This window comes from Muscardinus avellanarius (genome assembly GCF_963383645.1).
Source record: "Muscardinus avellanarius genome assembly, chromosome: 9".
In the NCBI taxonomy this organism is placed as follows: Eukaryota; Metazoa; Chordata; class Mammalia; order Rodentia; family Gliridae; genus Muscardinus; species Muscardinus avellanarius.
Window position 1 is genome coordinate 88,757,278 of NC_137795.1, and position 11,233 is coordinate 88,768,510.

General features: G+C 44.1%; 1 protein-coding gene across 8 annotated transcripts in view; it reads right to left on the minus strand.

The window, feature by feature from the left end:
• Positions 1–3,327, minus strand: part of TNPO3 (transportin 3) — a gene marked incomplete at both ends in the record, with an annotated part of 92,693 nt that extends 89,366 nt beyond the window's left edge. For all 8 annotated transcript variants that reach the window (XM_080701795.1, XM_080701796.1, XM_080701793.1 and 5 more), the window contains one exon: positions 3,208–3,327. In XM_080701795.1, coding sequence (XP_080557921.1) covers positions 3,208–3,327 — 120 coding nt within the window. The remainder of the gene's footprint in view (positions 1–3,207) is intronic.
• Positions 3,328–11,233: the final 7,906 nt, after the last annotated feature.

Below are 11,233 nucleotides of genomic sequence, written 5' to 3' on the forward strand. Positions count from 1 at the left end.
GCTCTGTGAAAGAGCACTCCAGTCCACCAAAGAGAGAGAGAGAGAGAGAGAGAGAGAGAGAGAGAGAGAAGAAAGAGAAAGGTGTGTGAAGGAAATTTCCTAGGCTAAAGTTAAGTAGGGATCCTAGAAAAGTAATTGTGCAACAGATAACCAAGCCAGATTGGAAAGGGTGGGTGTAAAGAACTTTCAGGTTAGATGCTTCCTTCAGCCAAAAAAGAAATTAGATTATCAGTCTGAACATGCACAAAGGATAATTATATACTGATAGGGACTCGGGATAAATTACTATAAATATCCAGAAAACAATGTTTTAAAAAAGTACTAATTATCAGCAGGAAAAAAAGTTAGACAAAATTTTTATTTACTTCTTTTCTCTGTGAGTGGTATTAGGGACTGATGCCAGGGGCACTCTACCTCTGAAATCCACCCCAGCCCAATTTTTTATTCTTTTTTTTTTCTTTCTTGCTACACTGGGGATGGGACCCAGGGGCATTCTACCTCCAAGCTACCCTCCAAGCCGTATTTTTTTATTCTTTATTTTGAAACAGGGTCTCACTGAGTTGCAAAGGATCTCACTAAGCGGCTGAGGCTAGCCTCGAACCGCGATCCTCCTGTCTCACCCTCCCAAATGCTGGGATTACAGGGGTGCACCACCACACCTGGCTTATTCTTTATTTTGAAACAGGGCCTAAGTAACAGAGGGCCTTCACAAGTTGCTGAGCCTGGCCATGAACCTGTGATTCTCCTGTCTCAGCCTCCCAAGTACTGGGATTATTACAAGTGTGCACCACCACACCTGGGTAAAATTTTTAAGTTTGAAAAGTAAAACTTTTAAATTTTGATAATTAAAATTAAAATTAAAATATTAAAATAATTAAAATTGTGTAAAATTCCAAAAATAAAAAATAAAAACTCTTAACATAGAGTTACTTGAAATTCCTGATCCAGAAAACTGAAAAAGCAGTGATCAAAGCGTAATGTCCGAAGACCTAGGATGTGACTCTGTGGCCAGTGGCTGAAGAAAATGAAGAGGTAAAGGAATCATAAAGCCCTGCATTAGCAAACTGTCAAAGTAGATGTTGAAGGAACCTACAAATGATGATTTATGACTATGCTGGATAACATCAGGTCCACTTTTCCACGTTTCTCTACCATCTTTACTGCTTCAGGAGGCTGACCTGTATAGACATTATCAACAGGTGGCTGGATCGCCTGCCTCTGATTGGGTTTGGCCAATAGGAAATCCTAGCAAGAAATTAGGAGAATAAAGCCAAGAAACACATTCCTCCAGCTCCCTCTCTGCAAGGTACCTTAAACTAGCTGTGTCCCTTCACCTGAAAGTCACCTACCAATCCTCTCAAGGCAGCCAAGTAACCACTTCCCTATCTTACCCCTCCAAGCCAAGGAATGTTAAAACTCTGGCTACAGGTTACTAAACTATCTCTGGTGGTACCATTATATGCAACTTTATAAATAGTACCTTTGTAAAATAAGCTGTCCTCAAATTAATCTATCAAGCCGGCCACTTGTTCCTCTTGAGACCCTATTAATAATTATAATGATGATGATGATGATGATGATGATGATGATGTAAGGTTATAACAGTAGTGGAAAGTAAGGAAAGAAAAGTGACTAAATAACAACTGCTAACATAAATTAAGTTCTATGTTGAAGGACTTTTCAAACCTCTTTGTAGATAATAACTCATTTAATCATCACAACTACCCTATGTGCTAAGCACAAATTTTTGTCTGGTTTACTTCCAAATGCAAACACCCGGCACAGTTACTGGTTCATGGTAAGCACTCAAATACTGGCCTAAAATACACAAGACAATAAGCAGGTTTGGTAATGAAGTGCTGACATATAAACAAACAGCATTTCTCTTGTTTATATTTTAGAAAATTAAACAAAGGTTAGGGACTCGTGACTCCCCAGATTATAAAAATTAAACTACACTAAATAACATTATATATGACTAACTTCCTGTGTAACCTATAGTGAAGTCTTACTCCGCTGTCTTCCCACAAAGTAAACAAGAACTTGGACCCCAAATGTTAAGTATCATATTCAAAAGTCAAAGTTGCAAATTTCATTACACACCTGCAGCCTAGGAGCTCATTTCATAGGGTAGAGCACCTTTAAATATCGGTTATGAGTTTAAGAAGAGGGCAAACAGAAAAATGCATTTATGAATATAAAATGTAAAAATAAAAGGAAAAGTGAATGCTGGAGATGTAGTTCAGTGATAGAATGCTTGCCCACCCTGGGTTTGATCCTTAGTACCAAAAAAAAAAAAAAAAAGTGAATGTTTTGTCAGGCTGTATAAACCTCTTCGGTTTTCAATGTACTTCATAATTCATAAAATAAAGAACCCAAGTCTGCAAGGTCAACAACTATACACACTCATAGAAATAAAGCACAGCAAAGGTTGAGTGTGAAAATGAGACAGCATACATGCGAATCAAAGAATGAGCAAATACAGTAGATCTAAACAGACAAACATCCCAACAGATGCTCAATTACACGGAATGATTGAGGCAGCCTCTGTTACCCATCTTATAAATACGGTTAAAGGATCAACATGAAGTCAAATGAGAACTCCAATGCAAAATGTGAACGCCAAAGATTATTTTGAAACCAGAATTGGTACAACTTTCTTCATGTTGTGTTGCACTCTAAGGCAAGAAAGTCGCTTGTATATAAATCTAGGAACCTGAGACGTTTCGAGAAGAATGAACTCGAACTGGAACGAAAATCAGCCAGAAACAGTGAGATGTAAAAAACTAGGACTGGGAAGGAACTGCCACAGGCAAAACACTTGGACAGGGAGGGGAGGCGGATAAAGCATCCTCCGGTGGAAGGTGGAGAAGCACTGGGCTTTGGATTGGTTGGCGGAAGACAAAACAGAGAAGCATGGCCTAAAAAGCAACAGCGAGGGTGGAACTAGACCGATGCCACGAGCGAGAGAAGGACGGGACCTACAACCCGGATCCTACGGGGTGGGGAGAGGTCCACTTCTCGACCGGCCAGCAGCGCCTCATTTCCGAAAAGCAACAGAGACGTAGCCCGGCAGCCCCACCCAGGGCGGCAGCTCTTCCCCCCGGAGGGCCTCGCAAGGGCAGCCGCCACGCTTCGCCGTCCCCTGGAGCCCGGCTGCCGCCCGCCCCCGGCCCCGCGGCGCCAAAGGCCTCTCGGGCCCCTCACCGAACGCTGCAGCTCCCCCAGCCAAAACGAGGCGCGCTCCTTCCCGCTGGGATCCGGGTCGTGGTAAAGCGCCTGCACCGCCTGATACACAAGCTGCAATGTCGGCTTTGACCCCTCCATGCTGGCGGCGGCACCGGTGACAGCGGCGGCTCCGAATTCTTCTCCCCAGGCTCCCCGGTGGCTCCGCCTTCGCGCCTCCTCACTGTCTCGGCCACAGCCGCTCCCTGACTGGCGCCATCTCCTCCTCTTCGGCCGTTACCAGGGCAGAGGGGTTCCCCGTGGAAGTCGCCCCCTCGGAAACAGCGCGCAGGTGGTATTCGGGTTCCCGGCCTTTCCTTCCGGTCTAGTCCCTAGACTCCAGACTCCTGGGTCCGGATTCTGGTTCTCGCTTCTTCTGCCGCTGACTTAGGCCCACAAGCCGGCCTTCTTTTAAACCGACACCACGCCGCGGACCTCAGCCGCGCTTGCCCGGACCGGAAGCGGCAGGCCGCTACCTTTGGCACACTTCCGCCTGGTGCTCTAGAAACGGCCTCCTACCCGGCACACCTCCGCGTGTCTCCCCGCCCTCCCCGGAAGTGGCCCGCCCCGCCGGAAGCCGCCTAGGAGGCTTAGCGAGCGGTGCTCTAGGTTTTTTACGTCCACCTGGAGCTCGGAGGACCGACTCGGGGCGCATATGTGAGCCGCCGTGCGCCCCTCGCCACGGGTCGGAAGGTTTTCCTTTCCCTTTAGACCTCGCCATCCCTCTCTAGAGAAAGCCCTCTGGCCCCGGTGGGTGGTCAAGGCGCATCTTTTAACTATCTGTGGGTCTACTTGGTGGGAGATCGTAGGTGACTTACGACGTGATTCCTACTCTGACTCTAGTGGAGGAGACTGACACGTAACCAAATAACCATTTACAACCCTGAAATGTGTGTCATAGTGAATATACAAAACCGCTAGAATCTCAGATCCGCCTTCCTTTTCTACTAAGTCCTTACACCCCAAAATTCGCATTCTACTGCTTGTGATAATATGAACTCCAGAGCATAGGCACATATCTTTCAGGTCATTCTCACATTGGTTTATATTTTTATGTATGCCTTTCCGAGTCTGAATAACAATTATCAATTCACAAAAGAAAGTAGAAACCTTAGAATACATTGTATGGAGAAATTAATCACTAAAGGTTGCAACAAGCTGGGTGTGGTGGCGCACACCTGTAGTCCCTTGGAAGTACACGTGTTCTTGGGAGGCTGAAATAGGATCACAGGTTCGAGGACAGCCTCAGCAACAGGGCGACACTTTAAGCAACCTAGCGAAACAAAAAATCTTTTTTAAGGGCTGAGGTGTGGCTTGGAGGTAGAATGCTCCTGGGTTTCATCTCTAGTAAGGGGGGACGGGCAGAGGGGAAATACCAAATGTTTAAGGGTTTCCCAACGTTGCTGCTAATCCTTTGCACTAATAAATAACTTCTATTTGATGTAAGCTTAAAATGTTTAAAACACTGTAGTTACAAGACAGCAATCTCCTTAACAACCTTGCCAAAACCCCATTTTAAAGTGAGAATTTAAAGAACTAGAATGAGGATAATGGAGCTGGGCCTGGTGGCGCACGCTAGTAATCCCAGCATTTGGGAGGCGGAGACAGGAGGATCAAGGTTCAAGGCCGCCTCAGCTACTTAGTGAGGCCCTTTGCAACTCAGTAAGACCGTTTCAAAATAAAGACTAAAAAAAAAAAAAAAAAAAAACTAGATAAGTTGAACTTTATCAAAACTAAAAACTTCAGCTGGGTGTGGTGGCGCACACTTGTAATCTCAGCATTTGGGAGGCTGAGACCAGAGGATCTCCGCTCAAGGACAGCCTCAGCTACTTAGTGAGGCCCTTTGCAACTCAGTGAGACCCTGTTTCAAAATAAAGACTAAAAAATAGGGCTGGGGGTGTAGCTCAGAGGTAGAATGCCCCTGGGTTCCATCCCAGAACTGCAAAAAAAAGAAAAAACATAAAAATAAAAATAAAAACTTCTTTGTGTCAAAGGACACTGTCAAGCCGGGTGTGGTGACACGTGCCTGTAATCTCTACACTTGGGAAGCTAAGACTGGAGGATTACAGATTTGCAGCCAGCCTCAGCAACTTAACAAAACCTTAGCAATTTAACAAGAACCTGTTTCAAATGAAAAGGGCTGGGGGTGTATCTCGGAGCTAGGAAGCCCCTGGGTTCAATCACCAATACCAAAAAAGAAAGAAGCAGACAATCAAGCAAGAAAAGAAATAATGGTCTCTGGCGTAAAGTTTTTTAAAATATTCTTTTATTGGTGCACTATAGTCTCACGTCATAATGTAAATCATATTAACAGTGACTTTTCTGAAGGAAAGACAGAAAAGGAGGATGAGTGTTTTTTTCACTCACTAGTGGTGAACTTACCCAAAGGTTGAAGATTATATACTTCAGCTCCAATTCCCTTCGGATGCTGCAACAGGGACACCATAAAAGCTTAGGTCTGCCCTAGGATGGCCCACAGAGCTGGGGATAAACCTGAGGTTACACCAGGAAGCACAAGCTGTGGCCCTACAGAGTCCTCTTTAATTTTACTCTCTTGCCCTTTGGCACCCCCTCAGCCCACCATATCATCCTCCAAGCCCCAAGGTGAGGTGTCCAGTGCACGTTGGGGAGAAGTTGTAAAGGTGGTATGGCAGCACTTTTATCCCAAATACCCTTTCTTTTCTTGTTTGGTTGTTCAGCATTCCTAGAGTTCCTTAAAGGAATGCTCTGTTTTTCCTAAGCTAATTCAAATTGAGTTTCTGTTACTCCCATCATGAGTGTGGGGCTAGCTGGGCACAGTGACATGCATACCAGTACTTGGAGGCTGAGACAGGAGGGTTGCAGGTTCACAGCCAGCCCTGGCAACTTAGTGAGACCCTGTTTCCAAATAAAAAATAAAAATGGGCCAAACCTGAGGGCGCACTCTTGTAATCCCAGCATTTTGGAGGCTGAGACAGGAGGATCCGGGTTCGCAAACAGCCTCAGCTACTTAGTGAGACCGTTTTATTCTTTTTTTGTGGTACTGGGGGTGAGAACCCAGGGGCTTTTCGGCCTCCGGGCTATACTCCTAGACCTATTTTATACTTTATTTGGAAACAGGGTCTCACTAAGTTGCTGAGAGCCTCACTCAGTAGCTGAGGCTGGCTTCGAACCTGTGCGATCCTCCTGTCTCAGCCTCCCAAGCGCGGGGATTACAAGCGTGCACCACCACACCCGGCTGAGACCCTGTTTTAAAATAAAGAATAAAAAAATAGAACTGGGGTTGTAGCTCGGAGGTAGAATATCCCTGGGTTCCATCCCCAGTACTGCAAAAAATAAAATAAAAATAAAAATGGGCTGAGGATATGTCTCAGAGGTAGAATGTCTCTGGGTTCAATCCCCAGTACCACCAAAAAAAAAAAAAAGTAAATAAATAAAAATAAAGTAAGGGAAGTTTCCTAGAATTGTGAGCTCTTAAACCAATGGCGTCTGATGCTAACTCCAGGTAAACAGTGTTAGGTTTAGGCCAGATGTGGTAGCACATACCTATAATCCCAGTATTTGGGAAGCTGTGACGGGAGGATCATGGGCTCGAGATGAGTTTCAGCAATTTAGTGAGGCCCTCGGCAACTTAGTGAGATCCTGTTTCAAAATTTAAAAATAGGGCTGGGGGTGTAGTTCAGAATTAGAATGCCTCTGGGTGCAACCCCTAGTGTTACACACGCACGGACACACATGCACGCATACACATATAGTTTTTAAAATTGCAGTCCACCTGGTTGAGATGGAAATGGAACGCATAATTGAGTTTAGCATACATAAGCAAAAATAAGTCAATAAAATAATGCGTAAACATGGAAAAGTTTTAAGTTTTTATATACATAAGGGATAAGTAAATACGTTTACCATACTTTTTTCTACTTTTATGTATGTTTGAAGTTTCACAAGTTAACAGAAAACTCAAAACTGGAAACACAAACAAATTTTTTGCTATCAACATGAAAAGATGTCAGGTATATCATTGGAAAAATAAACAGGTTATGAAATTAGCATGTAAGAATACCTTCAAGCTGGGTGTAGTGGTGCATGCTTGAAAATCTTAGTACTTGGGAGGCTGAGACAGGAGGACCACAGGTCAAGACCGTCTTCAGCAATTTAGGGAGACTCAACAACCTAGCATAACTCTTATTCCAAAAACAAATAAAATAGGGCTGGGGGCATAGCCTAGAGATAAAGGCCTCTGGGTTCCACCCCTAGTACCATACAAAAATAAATTAATAAAATAATAAATAGGACTGAGAGTATAGTTCAGAGGTAGAAGGCCTCTGGGTTCAAACCCCAGTACCACACACACACAAAAAAAAATACTATTGATATGAAAACATATCTATATATCTATAGATATGCAAAAAGAGTCATCTAGGAGAAGGGTCAACAAATGTTAGCACTGGTTATCTCTGGTGATGGGATTTATACTTTTTTGTGTTTTTTTTTTTTCATAGCACCTATTGTCACTTGACACATTCCATACTTGTGTGCATGCATGCACGTGTGTCTCTGTGTGTGTTTTGCTACTTCCTCCATTAAAGTATAAGCTCTAAGTGGTGTGTGGTAGTATACCTCTGAAATCCTAGAACCTGGGAAGTAGAGACAGGACAGTGTAGGGTTGAGGCCAGTCTCAGCAATTTAGCAAGACCTGGTTTCAAATCAATAAATAAAATAGGGCTGAGGGTATAGCTCAGAGATAGAACACCCTTAAATTCAATCCCCAGTACCACAAAAAGAAAAGTTTTTATAAAGGGCTGGGGTGTTAGCGCTCAGAGGTAGAATGTTGCTGGGTTCAATCCCCAGTACCAAAAAAAAAAAAAAAAAAAAGAAAGAAAGAAAGAAAGTTTAAGCTCCAGGACAACAGGAACTTTGTGCAGGTCATTGTCATATGTCCTGTGCTTTGAATGGTACTGGCATATGGTAGGCACAAAATAAGTATTTGTTAGGTGCATTACTTATATATATATTTTGAATTTATCCTTAGAATGATTTGCATTTTCAATAAGCATATTTTTATCAAAAACAACACTGTTACTTTTTTTTTTTTTTATTTTTTTTTTTATCCTTCAAGCAGTGGCCACAAATTTAGGGATGGAACCCAGGGCCTGAGCATGTAGGCAAGCGCTCCACCTCGGAGTTACATCCCTATCACAGTCTAAATTTGAACAATCACTGTCTGAGGGCAGTGTTGGCTGAATCTTGGTTGCTTTTTGCCCAGGAAAGGTCACCCAGCCCCAACCTCTCCTGACCCTCAGAACATATACTTTATTTTTTTTCATGTTTTTAATTTTATTATTTATTATTTATTATTTATTTATTTATTTATTTGGTGGTACTGGGGTTCCTGGAAGCCCTTCTACCTCCGGGATACACTCCCACGGACTACACTCCCAGACCTATTTTTTTACCTTTTTATATGGAAACAGGGTCTCTTAAGCCAGGGAGACTGGCTTGCAACCCGCGCGATCCTCCTGTCTCTACCTCTCCAAGCGCGGGGATTACAAGCGTGCGCCACCGCGCCCGGCGCAAAACATACACTTTAAACCAAAACGCCTCCAGTTGCTCAGCCTGAAACCCAGCTTCAGATAAATCTTTTTTCGTCGGTTGAAACCCGTTGGAGGCTGGTGCACTGAGCACAGCATCTGCCCTTTTGCTCCCCGGCTCAGAGCTTCACGGAGTCACAGCCAGCTCTTCCTCAGATTTGACTTGCAAAGCAAATTCAAACTGTGTGGAGGGGCTGGGAGTGGAGGACAGAGGTGGTGAGCGGCTGAAGATAATGAGATCGCCGAGGCGCTGCCTGCCCTCGGAAAGGGAAAGGCTTTCCCGGAGACAGTCGTGAAGTGCTGGCTGGAAAAGCATTGAGTCGGTTTGAATTTGTTTTATACTAATAAAGTGAACATCATTTTAGAAAAGAAAACAGGGTGCCAGTACTTTAGAGGACCATAGGTGAGGCCCTCCACAACTTATTGAGACCCTGTTTCAAAATCAAAATAGGGCTGGGGGGGGTAGATTTTTCAATGGTTCAATCCCCAGCACCCCCACATACACACTCTCAAGGAAATATGGTATAGGTGAAATAAAGAAAAAACATACAGGGTTCTGTAAAGATGCCCTGATATCTATCTCTCTCTCTCTTTCTCTCTCTCTCTCTCTCTCTCTCTCTCTCTCTCTCTCCCTCTCTTTCTCTCTTGTGGTACTGGGGATGGAATTCAGGACCATTCTACCTCCGAGCTACACCCCCAGCCCTATTTTTTATTCTTTATTTTGTAACAGAGTCTCACTGAGTTGCAGCGAGCCTCACTAAGTAGCTGAGGCTGTCGGCGAACTATGATCCTTCAGTCTCAGCCTCCGAATGTAATCCCGAATGCTGGGATTACAAGCGTGGGCCACCACGCCCGGCTCAGTCTTTCTCTCTTATTGAGCTTTTCTTTTTAGAAGCCTGACATAGAGGAGGAGGGAAAAACAGCTTTCTCCCAACACGATTCATCCATTGTCTATTTTTATTTTTACACACTGCTGGGGATGGAACCCAGAGCCTAGATATTACCAGGCAGGTTCTCTACCACTGAGCTATACCCCTGGCCCATGATCTTTATAATTCAAACTATATCTAGTTTACTAATATTTCACCCAGTTTTTTTCAGGTTATTAGGCAATGCATTGATGCTGGTGTGGTAAGGGCCAAGTTATAACCCAACAAACAAGGCTGGTGAGTGCCACTGGGGCTATAGGCAGGGAAATTCTCTCTCTCTCTCTCTCTCTCTCTCTCTCTCTCTCTCCCTCCCTCCCTTCCTCTCTCTCTCTCCCTCCCTCCCTCCCCCCCCTCACACACACACACACACACACACACACACACACACACACATACACACACACCAGCAGCAGCAGCAACAGCAGCAGCATGGAAGAAGGAAGGGTTTTCCTCAAAATCAGACCTCCTGGTGCCAGTCCCAATACCTCCCCCCTCCCCCGGAATTGAAACTAGGGGCGTTCTACCTCAGGTACATCCCCAGTGCTTTTTATGTTTTATTTTGAAACAGGGTCTCACTCACTAAGTTGCTGAGAGTCTCAGTAAATTCTTGAAGCTAACCTCAAACCTGTGATCCTCCTGTCTCATCCTCCCAAGTACTAGGATTATAGGCATGTGCCACAACGCCCAACTAAGCTTTTTTTTTTTTTTTTTTTTTTTTTTTTTTTTTTTTTAGCAATGGTGGGGATTGAACTCAGGGCCTAACACATGCCAGGCAAGTTCTCTACCACTGAGCTATACCTCCAGCCACAGTTGTGTGTGTGTGTGTGTGTGTGTGTGTGTGTGTGTGTGTTTTCTAACACCACTTTTTTCTAACCATGTGATGACCATAATACTGGGCATGGTGACACACACCTTTAATTCCAGTCCTTAGGAGGCTGAGACAGGATGATCACAGGTCAAGGACAGCCTATTTCAAAATAAAAAATAAAACATTCTGGGAGTATATCTCAGAGGTAGAACTCCCCTGGGTTTCAGTATTGTACAAAAGTACATGTGTGTGTGTGCATACACACACACACACCCTATCACCACATCACATTACATGAGGGGGGTAAACTTTTAAAAATACATTGCCTGAGCCAGGCATAGTGAGGCATACCGGCAATCCCAATACTTGAGAGGCTGAGTCAGGAAGATCGCTGGTTTGCAGCCAGCCTCAGCAGTTCAGCAAGACTCAGCAACTTAGCGAGACCCTGTTTCAAAATAATTTTTTTTAAAAAACTGGGGGTGAGTATAGCTCAGAGGTAAAATGCCTCTGGGCTTAATTCCCAGTACCACCACCACCAACAACAACAATAACAACAAAAGCAGCAATAATAATATAAAAATACATTGCCGTGCTCACTTCAGCAGCGCATATACTAAAATTGGAACGATACCGAGAAGATTAGCATGGCCCCTGCACAAGATGACACGCAAATTCATAAAGCTTTCCTTTTTTTTTTTTTG